This window comes from Crocodylus siamensis, chromosome 1 (genome assembly GCF_052110815.1).
Source record: "Crocodylus siamensis isolate JL-2025a chromosome 1, ASM5211081v1, whole genome shotgun sequence".
Classification (NCBI taxonomy): domain Eukaryota; kingdom Metazoa; phylum Chordata; order Crocodylia; family Crocodylidae; genus Crocodylus; species Crocodylus siamensis.
The window spans coordinates 152,535,197-152,548,297 of NC_143395.1; the positions used below are offsets into that span (position 1 = coordinate 152,535,197).

A 13,101-nucleotide genomic window follows, 5' to 3' on the forward strand; every position below is an offset into this window, starting at 1 on the left:
TTTGGGGGTTTTTAATCAAAGAAGCATCACTATCTACATGTGCTCACCATTTAGTGTGTGGTAAATTTGTCTACTGTGCAGTTAGCTGCTATCTGTAAATACAGGTAGTAAACTAACTGCTCAGTAGATACTGCACAAAATTGCTCCTGGTCAGCTCCAACACCAGACGGCCACAGGGCACAGGGAACTCCCCTGGTTAGGAGCTGGGAGCCAAGCAGCTTGGGGTAGTTTTCTGCTCCCCTCTCCAGTCCTGGTGCTGCTTGGCTCCCTCCTCACAGGAGCTGAGAGCCAAGCAGTGCCAGGACTGGGGAACTCTCTGCTTCCCTGCACAGCTGAAGGCTGGTTGGAGCTGCCCCAGAAGCAGGATGGCTCCCAGCCAGCCTCTGGCTGCTTGGGGATTTCCCCACCTGGCTGGGAGGTGCCCCAAAAATGGGAAAGCTCCCAGACAGCCCCCAGCTGCATGGGGAAGCCCTCTGGACACAGGGCTTGTCCCCATGTGCTCAGGGCCATGAGACCTCTGCAGCAGCAGCTGTCTCCTGGCCCTGTACACATCAGGACCCCTCCTAATGTGCACAGGGCCAGGAGAGAGCTGTGGTTGTAGCCAGCAGACCTCTCCTGGCCACATGTGCATCAGGACCAGCCCCTATGCCCCCTGCCAGCTCCCAGACTTGCACCTCAGGGGGGAGCCTGGTGCTCCCCCTGGATGCTGTAGAGGGTCAGAGCAGAGTAGTAGTAGTTCTGTACCGCGCTGCTCCCATTGGGAGCAGATTTGCTCCCAACAGGGAGCACATGTGGACATGATCCCAAGGAAGGCTTACTGCACAATATTTTATTGCACAGTAAGCTTTTATAGCATTAATAGCATGTGTAGATGTGCCCTGTGTGAAGTATATTTTGAGGCATGTTGTATGTGATAAACAAAGAGAGGTAGTTAGCTGTGTTAGTCTGAAGTCAGAACAAAGAGAGCCTGAAGAAGCTACAGGGACTCAGAATCTCTCAGGGAAAGGAAGGTGTTAAAAAAAAAGATAGCAAACAAGGAACAGGACATTTTAGAATATTAAACCTTTTTTCTGGGAATATACAATCCTTCTGCGAATCAATTCCTAGAAAGATCAGGTTACTGTAAGAATTTCTTGCTGCAGTTAGACTAATAACATTTCATTTTATATTGCCACTATCACATCAAATAATTTTGTTTGCCTGTATGTAATCATGACTTCAGAAGTATGATTGGTTCATTGTCTGATTCTTTTAACCGTTTATGTACTTAGATTCTGGCAAGAAGCTTTCATAACATTGTCCTCGTTCTGCGTCTGTTTTCAGTGCAGATATTTGACTCTGAAAGCTTAAAATTCACTGTTATAAGCATTAAGATCAATAAAATTTGTTTGCTTCAATATTCATGGAAAGCCAGAAGACAAAAAATGCACATACAGAATATGGCAATTCATTTTTAAATTCAAGCCAATATTTGGGTTTTTTTTCAATATTTCTTCACCTCTAGTGATTCATTAGTTAATGTATGTAAAGCATCTTGAAGATGACAGTAGTCTATAAGTGTTGTAGTTTATAAGTGTTTATTAGTAGTATTAGTAGACTTCCACAGTATATTTTTATTATACATACAAAGAAACAATTAATTTAACATTCACATTTAAAGTTATGGTACCTATATTTCTGTCTAAGCTAATATCAACTTGTCACTCTATCTATTTCCTACACTTTTTTATTAAATAATACATTTAAGCATTAAAGTAGCTTAATTGACTTAAAGTCATACCTTCATGTAAGTGGGAAAACATTCAGAAGGAAAATGCCTCTTTATTTCAGCCTGTTTTTTCCAAGAAATTCAGCGGCAAAGTGAGTGGTTAGCACACTGTATTTTCTAAAAGCACATTAGTCTAAGAATAGTCTTATACTTTTAGGCCTATGAAATCTGTGGAAAGGTGTTGTAGGCTAGGGTGGTTTTTTTCTGTAAAGACAGCCTATTTTAATCATATTACCTACAAGTCTGTGGGCTAAATAGTGGTGGACAAGGTGAGCACAAATCACTAAGGCTGGAAGTAGACATCACTAAATCAGGAAGATTAACTATGTTGGGACATGTCCTGGCGCAGCTGATCTGCTTAATTTGATAAAAAAAATGTTGCCCATTGTCCTACCTGTTGATGCTGCAGAACAACAGGCAAGCTGTTTTCCTGAGGCATGAGGGGTCAAGTCCTCTATGCCCCAGGAGTTCCCATGCAGGCTCAGGCCCTACTAGCCCTGGGAGAGCCTGCCAGCTTTCCATGCTTAATGAGATGTGCCCAGATCTGTCCCTGGGATCTCCAGGGCATGTCTGGGTAAGCAGGGAAACCCAACTTTCTCTGCTTATACAAGTGCTCCTGGAGATCCTTAGAGCATGTCTTGGTAAGCAAGGAGAGCTGGCCAGGCTCTCCTACAGCTGGAAGGGTCCAATCCTGCACAGAAATTCCTAGGGTATGCAGAATCAGGTTTCTCAAGCCTCCCAGCCCTTTTCCAGAGATGATATAGTTGAAGATAGTCCTGCTTTGAGTAGCAGTCAGACTAAATGAATTCCTGATGTCCCTTCCAACCCTAAGTTCCTGTGATTCTATGAAGAGAGTGGGAAGCTCCAGCCTGCTTGGACTCTTCTATCAGACAGCAAATAGATGTCCACCACAGTAAAGCAGTGCAAAGTATTAACATCTTTTGCAGCCACAATTTTGGGTATTTGTATTACAACAAAAGGTATGGACATCTATTTGCTTTCACTTAGGGCCACCATAAAAAATTTTATGGCAGCACAAAGGCAACATCTGTTTCCACCCTGAGTTTTATTATCTGGAATTTCTGCAGGTAATTGGTTCAAGCCATCTATACAGGGTGTTCAGGGAAAAAGCTCATCACTTGACCGTCCATATATAAATAAGGCTTCTTATGATTTGGGTTTATTTATTAGTGAAGATTAATGAGGAATTTAGTATAAATATTGAATCTACTATAAAATCTGTGCTATGAAAGGTACATTTTTAGTATACTTTGATTTTTCAGATTTTAGTATACTTTGATTTTTCAGATTGCATCATGAGCAATTTATACTGTTAATAGTGGCAATCCTAGTATGGAAGTGTTTTAGCATTTGGCTGAACAGTAGAATGGCAATATGTAGTATTATTATAGGATCATAGAAAGGTAGGGCTGGAAGGAACCTCTTAAGGAGTCCAGCCCCCTGATCAAGACAGGCTCATATTTGACTAAACCATCCCAGCCAAGGATCTGTCTAAGCTGCTCTGGAAAATATCCAGGGATAGATAGTACACAGCTTCTCTAGGTAGCCTGTTCCAATGTTTGGCCACCCTCACAGTTAGAAAGTTCCTCCTAATCTTCAACCTAAATTTCCTCTGCTGCAGCTTGAGGCCATTGCTCTTTATCTTGTCCTCTACAGCTGCAGAAAAAAGTCTCTCTCCATCCTCTTTGTAATCACCTTTCAGGTATTTTAAGACTATTATCTCTTCTCTAGACTAACTAACCCTAGCTCTTTCAACCTTTCTTCATAAGTCATGCTTCCCAGGCCCCTTAGCATTGTTTTCACTCTCTGCTAGACTCTTCCCACTCTGTCTGTCTGATCTCCGAAGTGTGAGGCCCGAAACTGGACGCAGTATTCCAAGTGAGGCCTCACCGGTGGTGAAGAGAGTGTATGAATCACTTCCTTTGATTTAATTATTCTATCCCATGTGCAGGACTTTGTACTTGTCTTTGCTGAATCTCATCTGACTGATTGTGTACAGTTTTTCCAGTCTATCCAGCTTGTTTGGAATCCTAGCCCTATCTTTCAGTCTGTCCACAGTTCTAACCAACTTGGTGTTATCGGCAAAGTTGCTAAGCATGTACTCAGTCCCATGGTCCAAACCATTAATGAAGATATTAAACTCTACCAAACCAAAGACAGACCCCTGGAGAATCCCACTGGATAGTTCTCCCAACTACACAGTGAGACAAGGATGACTACTCGTTGTGCACAATGAACCAGCCAGTTATTAGGCCTGTGCAAAGCAGCTGGTATTCGCTTCGGATTCAGATTCGGCCAATTCAGGGGACAGTGTTTCAATTTGACGATTCGAATCACCATGCAGAATTGATTTGGCTGAATCAGATTCAGAGATTCGGCTGCTGCTGAATCAGCTGAATCTCCAGATCACACAGGCCCCATCCCCTGCCCGCTCTCAATGGCTGCCCTGCCTGGCCCCAGCTCCCAGCCCTTTAGGGAAAAAAAAGCCCCCACTCACCAGCATCTGCCTGGTAGGTGGTGATCCCTGATGCCCCTACTGCCCCATGCCATGTAGGGAGGCTATGCCATGAACCTCTGACCCCCGCCCACTCTCCCAGCACCCTCATGGCTGCCCTGCTGACCACAGCCTCTGGCCCCAGCCTCCGATCCCCGATGCCACCACTGCCTCAAGCTGCATGGGGGGCTCTGCTACGAGCTCCCAGACGCCCCGAGGCTGCTGCAGCAGCAGATGAGGCCGGAGTTTTGGGGTTTTTTTTTTAAAGGGCAGGAGCTGGGGTGAGTGGGGCAGCTATGAGGGGGGCTGGGAGAGCAGGCAGGGGTCGGGGGCTGGTGGCAGAGCCCCCCATGCAGTGGGGGGCCATAGGGGGCAGCAGGGATCACCCAGCAGCACTTGTGAGTGGGGGCTTTTTTTTAAAGAGCTGGAAGCTGGGGCAGGCTGGGCAGCCATGTGGAGGGTTGGGGGAGCAGGGAGGCGATGGGGCCTGGCAGGAGTCCCCCCATGGTCCTCTACCCCCTCCTCCAGTCCCCCCGCCCCCACCTCCTACTTACCAGCATGCAGTCAGGGTCCAGCTCCCTGCTGCAGCCAGTGGGGACTGCCCGAATCGCCGAAGCTCTCCTAATCTTTTCTGAATCAATTTGGAGAGCTTTGAATCAATTTGGACTGTTTAACTGATTCAATTTGAATTCCCTTGATTTGATTCGGATTCAGAGATTTGGCCACCAAATCGGACCAAATCTCTTCCAAATCGAATCAGGACCCAAAGCTTCAAACAGCCCTACCAGTTATGTATCCATTTTATAGTACTTTCATCTAGTCTGTATTTCCTTAGCTTGTAATGTGAATGTCATGGGAGAAAATGTCAAAAACCTTGCTAAGCCAAGGTATAACACATCCACTGCTCTCTCCCCATCCACAGAGTTTGTCACCTTATTATAGAAGAAAATCAACTTGGTCAAGCATGACTTTTTTTTGTGAATCCACGCTGGCTATTCCTGATTGCCTTGTTCTCCTCTAGGACTTCAATAAATTCTTCGAGGACTTGCTTCATGATCTTTCCAGATATCAAGGTCAAAATTACTGGCCTCTCATTTTCTGGATCTTCTCCTTCCCTTTCTTAAAGATGGGCACTAGATTTGCCATTTTCCACTTATCCAGGAGCCCAGCCAACCTCCAAAAGTTCTCAGAGGATAGCCAATGGCTTTGAACTTACCTCAGGCAATTCCTTCAGTACCCTAGGTTGCATCCTGTCCAGCCCTGCAGACTTGAAGGCATCTAGCTTCTTTAAGTAATTCCTAACCTGTTTTTCTACTATTCTAAGCTGTTTGTTTCCTTCTCTATCTTGGCTGCCAACTGCACTTGTCATCTGGTAGCTGCCCCTGTTTGTGAAGACTGAAGTAAAGAAGGCATTAAATACTTTAGCCTTCTCTGCATCATCCTGTAACAGAACCTAACTCTCTAGTCCTCTGGGTTTGTTAAAGTCTGCTGTTCTGAAATGCATTGTCCTTATTATGGTGCTGTCTTTCCTTCCTCTCCTTAAGACATCAAACTTTATTATTTTATGATCACTTTCACCCGCATTACCTTTTACCTTTACATTCTCAACCAATCCCTTCTTGTTTATGAGCAGCAAGCTGAGATGAGCTTCCCCCCAGTGGGCCTGTCTACCATCTGTATAAAAAAAACTTACCCTCAATACACTCCAAGATTTTATTGGACAATCTGTGCACTTCTGTTTCCCTCCCAGCAGATATCCTGATAATTAAAGTGCCCCATGAAAACTAGGTCTTGCAATTTGGAAGCATCTATTAGTTGTTTAAAGAAGGCCTCATCTACTTCCTCCTCCTGGTTTGATGGCCTGTGGCAGATGCCTACCATGTCATGTCCCAAGCTGCTCTCCCCTCTGACCTTTACCCCAGAGGCTTTCAACAAGCCTACCTTCCACTTCATACTGCACCTGAGAACACGTTTGTCACCTTCACACATAGGTCAACACTGCTTCCTTTTTTCCCCCACCTATCCTTCCCAAACAAGCTTTACCCACCCATGGCAGTACTTCAGTCACGTGGACTTATCCTACTATGTTTATATAATTCCAATGAAATCATAATTCTGTGATTTTATTAGCATCTCCACTTCTTCCTATTTTTCCCTATGCTTCTCACTAGGGCTGTAGGTTAATCACAGTTAACTTACATGATTAACATGAAAACAAATACATCTCCTTAATCATACATTGTTTTGACCAATGGAGTGGACCGGCTCCAGACCATTGGGACGTGTACACAGAGCCCCAACCCCAGCCCGCCCTGCATCTGCTTCAGACTCACCCAGCCATGCTCCACAGCAGGAGCAGCCAGGCAGAAGCTGCTACTTGGCACACGGGAAAAGCGGCCCCTCTTCCCCACTACTGCCATGTCCTTCTTGCTGCAGCCGCTCAGAGCCCGCACTTGGGCTGCCCTGCAGCTCCTCTCTATTGCCATCACTGCTGCCATCCAGTGGGGCAGCGTGGCAGTGCAGATGAGTCATAGGGCAGCCTGAGCGTGGGCTCTCAGGCAGCTGTAGCAAGAAGGGCCCAGCAGCAGTGAGGGAGAGGGACTGCTTTTCCTTTACACTGAGCAGCAGCTTCTGCCCAGCCACTGCCACTGCTCAGCATGAGGAGATGAGTTTGGAGGAGGGCCAGGGTTAGGGCTGTTTGCACAGATTCCTGCTGGTTTGCTCCAGCTGGGGTGAGTCTGGGGTGGGCGCAGGGCAGGGTCCAGGGCCGGGACTGTGTATTGTTGGTGGTGGCAGGGAGGAGTTGCAGGATGCACAGGCTTTGGGCTGTTGGGGGGGGGGGGGAGTGAGGACTATTATTTAATTGTGCAATTAAAATTGTGATTAATTGTGACTTTTTTTTAATCTTACAATTAATTGTGATTAATTTTTTAATCGTTTGTCAGCCCTACTTCTCACATTAGCATATGCACATTTAAGGTATTTAACTCATGGTGTACATGTAGGTATATTCAGATGCCTGATGAATGAAGGTAGGTTTAATGCTTGTCTTGTAAGCATACGAATTTTAAATTTACATTTCAGATAGTATTTTCTCTCTCACCCACTCCTTTGTTTTTTCCTTAGTTCTTCCTGATAGAGAACATGTTGCAAAGTCTTTTGGAGTTCTTCCTACAAGCACCCTTGATACTGATTAAAGGCTTGCCTCTACTCAGACACACACATTGCTTCATTTTTGAGAACAGAGTCTGTTTCTGAGGTTAACCCATGCCTTCCCAAAGGGGTTGGTACTTAGTCAGGGACAATATGGATTGTCCCAGGTTTATAGCATAGTATGATGATACTCAACCAGGTCCTGCATCACCCTGGGGTGCTGTGACATTTTTTTAAGGGTGCTCGGGGTGCCATGCAATATTACCACTGTTACATGCAGAAACACCTACACCTGGATTCCAATTTGAAATATCTGTTCAAATAGGAATCCATGTGTAGGTGTTTGAAATAGGAATCCATAGTGTCAAAACCATTCTGACCTGTAGTGGTCTTCCTGAGTTCTTTGTAACAGAAGAATTGCTCTGTAATTTTTCCATAGTCAAGAAATGAGTGAACACTAGGAGCAGGCATTTTTCAGTGGCTGTCTTGAAGTGGGGCCTTGAATCTAAAAAGTTTAAGAACCACTAGTGTAGTATCCAGGAAACATTCTGTCAATCCCAAGGTGTCCCCAATTAGTTTAAAGGAGGTGTTAGCTTTAGATTTATGGTGTTAATTTTGTCTTGTGCCCTTTACATGGAATCCCATGTATCACATGGGGTTCAGAAGTGCATCTTTTTTTTTCATTTTCCACAGGCATTATCTATAGTGGTCCCTTAACTTTACAGCAGCAGCAATATAAGACTCAATTACTGTAATTCTCCCTCTGTTAAGCTTTTTCATTTCTTACCTCTTGTTCAAAATGGAGCAGAAGTTTTGCTCACTATCTTGAGCTCCTGTTATCATGTTTCCTCTCTCTCAGTGCTTCATACTGGTAAGAGATAAAATGGATCGCTGGCACTTTTCAATAGGAGAGCCTGTTATATTCAAGAATGTCATCCTTAACCTGCCTGATCTGTCATCTTGAACTTTTAGATCACTGGGTCATAGGTCAGAGAGCACAGCTGAAAGGCTGGTTTGCTGTCTCATGCTGGAGAGCCAGAAAGGGAGAACTAGAGAATACTAGGCGTAGGAGAACAGTAGAAAATTTGGCCTGCTGCCTTCTCTTTTGCCAGAGAGCTGAGCCAGAGGGGGCTCTGACCTTGGAGATTAGGTGAAAGACTTACCTGCACACTTCTCTGATCTGGAACTAGAATACCAAGGAAATAACTAAGGAGTCATACACACCTATATGTTTTAATTAATCTTTTCCCACTTAAAAAAAAAAATCCTAGTATCTGTGGTTTCTATCCCTGGCTCCCTATTAGGGCTGTGTAAAGCTTCGGTCACTGATTTGATTCAGAGGAGGTTCGACCCAATTCGGCGACCGAATCTCCAAATGCGAATCAAATCAGGAGACCCATTAATTTCTCCAATTCGAATCGGAAGCCTCCCAATCATTTTGGAGATATTTGTAGAGACTCAACGATTCAGCCATAGACACAGCTTTATGTGTTTTCTCTACGGACCCCACGGTACCAGGCACAGTTCATGAACGCTGAGATGGTGGGGTGGATGGAGTGTCCCATGGGGGTGTGGGGTGGGTCCCCCATGGAGCGCATGGGAGACCCCTTTGCCCTGCCCCCTGGCTCAGCGACTGGTGACTTCTAGGTCTGGGGGTGGCACCCAGGGTCCCCCTGTGGCCAACCACTGAGTTGGGAGGACACGGGGGGGTCTGCTGTTGAGCATGCAAGGGACCCCCCCCATGCTCCCATGGGACACTCCATCTGCCCCACCATCTCAGCATTCACGAGCTGTGCCTGGTACCTTGAGGTATATAGAAAAAACATTTAAAGCTGTGTCTATGGCTGAATCGCTGATTCTCCAAATCAGAATCAAATCTTCAGATTCAGCCTAATACAATTAGGACAGTGATCTGAATCAGGTAATTGAATCACTGTCCCTCGAATTGGGCCGAATCTGAATCCAAATTGAATCACACACCTCTACTCCCTGTTTATAATTGTCAGTTTTGTTCTGTCCTTTTCAACCCATCGTATTTTTTCAAATGCATGAGCTTGTTTAGTATTTGAATTTTTCTGTTGCTTTTATTATACTGCATGGTGTTCCAAGAACCTGAGGAATGAGGTGTTTTTTATTAACTAGTATTGTTATTAGAGAAATTGGATTAATTCTTTTCATTAGACTCTTAAGAGCATTTGAATCCATATTAGAAGGTCTGTTTTGAAATGCAGTAAGCAGGCTAGTTTATAAACTGCAAAAATAATTGCTTTTTCTTCATGTTGATATGTCCTTACTTAAACTCCACGTATTTACTTATTCCCTGATGTATTATGTTGGACGAAATCAGTAATACTGTTTAAATAGGATGTCGAAAGACAACAAGTTCATTACTATATTAGTATCTCTTGACTTGTGTTGAAAGATATAGCTATGCAAGACAAAGAGGTCCCAGCTGATCCCTCTGAAGGTTTTCTGGATTGTAACTTTTCTCAGTTTATTTATTTCCAGTCAGCCCTTCCCCAGTTTCACTGAGGTGTGGGATAGTCATTATATTCTGTTATACTGCTACAAATGAGGATCTCATTCCAAATTTCCTCATCAAGGATATCAAAATCTGAAGGAATCCAGAAACGGATTTCTTCAGAATGTATCATTTACTACCACTAACTCATGAATTCTTGAAATAGGTGATATCATGAGAGCTGCCTCTATGGAACATGGCTAACAGGCACTTGTTATTCTAGATTATCCAGGGCTGTTTTTCTTAAAGATATTAGCGGCACCCTAAAAGAACGGTAGAACTTGTAGACCAAAGCATTTGCCAAAATCCTACTCCATTTCAGAAGAATAAGAGAACCCTGGCTAATTCATTTTAGAATAAGAGAAAGCCAAAAGGGAAGGGAAGAAAATTGGTAAGGTACCCTGTCTGATGAAGGCAAAAATTTCACTCCCTTCTTCCAACCCAGGATAGGAAAAATAGTACCACGTTGTCTTTCAACTATCAGACATCCCCAGTAAAAGCTGCAGTAAGGGAGAAACAGTTCCCCTAAGGAGACTATCCAAAGGCACAGGAGAAACAGGGACCAGAATCACAGAGTCTACCTGACTTTTCTGTGGATATGCAGAAGTGAGGTTTCCCAAGTAAAAAACCTCTACAAAGAGGGAGGAAAAAATCAGAGTCCTAAGGGTAGTCGGCTGACTCCTCTTCCTGAGAAGAGGGAAAGCCATCTGAAGGTGTTGTTTCAGTCTCAGGAGGAGAATACTTAAGAAACTTTTCATCCCAAAGTCTTTGGAAATTTTCCACAGAATAGGCATAGTAGATTCTTGTTTTCCTTTCAAACAGATAAACATAGGGCATAGTCCAGAGATTCTCAACCTTTTTTAGGCTCCACATACTCTCCATAACCTTTCTGAATTTAGCAGCCCCACATTTCAAAAATGAATTTATTTTAAAAAGTAGTGCAACTGGAAACACATTTTTTTAAAAAAACTCAGAAAAGACCAAAACAGGTTAGAATGTTTTTGACTCTGGAGATTTCTGTTTGAAATTTCTGGGTTTATCTTATGAATCAGTATAGGTGTTTCCTAACAGTGCTAATACTGCATGGCACCCTTAAAAGGATCTCATGACTTCCTAGTTGAGAATCACTGATTTAGCTCAAGCTGCAGCAACAAACCCTGTTTGCTCACATCACTCCTTTGTCTTTCTGTTGAAGTCGTCTCTTTAGACCCTTTTTTACCAGTCCTAATGTAATGCAATTGCCACAATTCACTGAGCTGAAACTAGGTCAATAATATGCCTTGTAGCCCCTGCCATCTACTGGAATTTGAGAGCTGCTTTGTGACCTTAGGTCTGCAGTCATTCATCTCAGAAAATTTAGAAGAAACTGGGAACAAAGAACTTGAAACACACCTTACTTCTGTGGAAGGGAGAGGGTCAGATCTCTGATGTGGGTGTGCTGCTTTTAAGCAGCATAGTACAAAATAGTAGGATAGATAGAGAAGCTGACAGAGAAAAATGGAGTAAATCAGTGGGAGGGAGAGAGGTATTATTGTGATAAACAGGAAAAATGCCTGTATAGTCTTTGGATTGGATTTGACTCTGCTGCCCTGTCCAGTTGCACATTCCTGCTTGGCTGAAGCAAATTCATTTTTAAAGTTAGAGTACATGAAAAATGTAATGTGTGAACATAATTGCATTTTTGTTATTAGTGATGTTTCAGAGATGCAAACTCACGTGTTCAGAAAAAATCTAATCAGAATGTAAATGGCATTTCATCCAGTGTACCAAATACCATTACTCAAATCTAAGACAAGGTCATCCCTCCCACCCCCGCAATCAGCGTGGGGGGAAAAGCTCATCATCTTAGAGTCACATACGAAGTGTCCGGGTGTGGGGGCCTAACCAGACAGCTGCTGGTCAAATGGCTCTGACTCTGGCCCAGAGCCCAGATTGGGGCCAGAGTCAGACTCACAGAATCCTCCTGCCCCTGCATCCACTTGCCCTCTGCAGCTTCTGCTCCTCCTTTGCCCCCTCTTCCTGCCTTACTGTCAGGTGCAGCTTGGCTTCAACTCAGGCTGTTTCCCTTACAGGCATGGAGTACATGGAAACTCCATCTCCTCTCTGGTTAAACTGCAGCACTGATACTGCAGCATTGCCTGCCTGGTCAGTCACCAGTGCTGACACTGTGTGGTTGTCAGGGCCTGCCCTTCCACATGCTATGCTCCCGGGGATGTACTAGAGCCTGAGCAGTGTCTGACAGTAAGAGGGGTGTGGGTAAGAGGCAGTGATGGGGGAGTAGTGGAGGCAGATATTGTGGGGAGCTGGGATGGGGTGCAGGTGGCAGAGGAGGTAGGAAAGCTGCAGAGGGAAGAAGTCAGGGAGGCAGAGGGCAAGGGAGCCACCTGACCCCCGCAGCCTCCCAACTCCTCCAGCCACTGCTTTCTCTGCTGTGCCAGGGAGGAGAGAGGCACAAATTGAAGACAACCCTCCAATAATTAGATTCTATACTTGGACGACTATAACAAATATATAAATGTTCCATACATAGAATCTAATTATTGGGGGATCATCTTAAATTCAGGGTCATCTTAGATTTGAGTAAATACAGTAATAACTGTCTTACAGTTCATTCCTATGTGAAGCCTGAACTTTTTAATGTTCATTTATTGCTATTATGATTTTGTTTGTTTCCTTGCAGACATTAATGAATGCTTGCTGCAAGGGGTATGCCCTAATGGGGAGTGCTTGAATACGATGGGCAGCTACAGATGTACTTGCAAAATGGGATTTGTTCCAGATCTTACTCTTTCAAGATGCATACGTAAGTAACAGCAGTGATCACTGAACACAGAGGGGTTTTTTCTCACAACATAAAATGAATTAGATTACATTTTCAAGTAAGTTGTTCTTGGTTCAAGGTACTCTAATAATACTTCATTACGAAGAAACATGAGCTTTCATTTTTTTAAAGCCTCTGTTAAATATAGTAAGATACATCAGAAGCTACCATTTTGAATTGTGATGATGTAGCAGAAGATTCACAGGATGCATGTAATACATGAAACAGCAGGAGATTTTCAAAATAGTACAATAAATATCATCATTTAAAAGTCATTCTTATTACAAATCCTTTGACAGTCTCCCAGCTCAATTTACATTATA

General features: G+C 43.9%; 1 protein-coding gene across 12 annotated transcripts in view; it reads left to right on the top strand.

Annotated features, from left to right (window-relative positions):
• The window catches only part of LTBP1 (latent transforming growth factor beta binding protein 1), a 357,999-nt gene that overhangs the window by 209,178 nt on the left and 135,720 nt on the right, over nucleotides 1–13,101 (top strand). For all 12 annotated transcript variants that reach the window (XM_090045635.1, XM_090045667.1, XM_090045616.1 and 9 more), the window contains one exon: nucleotides 12,638–12,760. In XM_090045635.1, coding sequence (XP_089901761.1) covers nucleotides 12,638–12,760 — 123 coding nt within the window. The remainder of the gene's footprint in view (nucleotides 1–12,637; nucleotides 12,761–13,101) is intronic.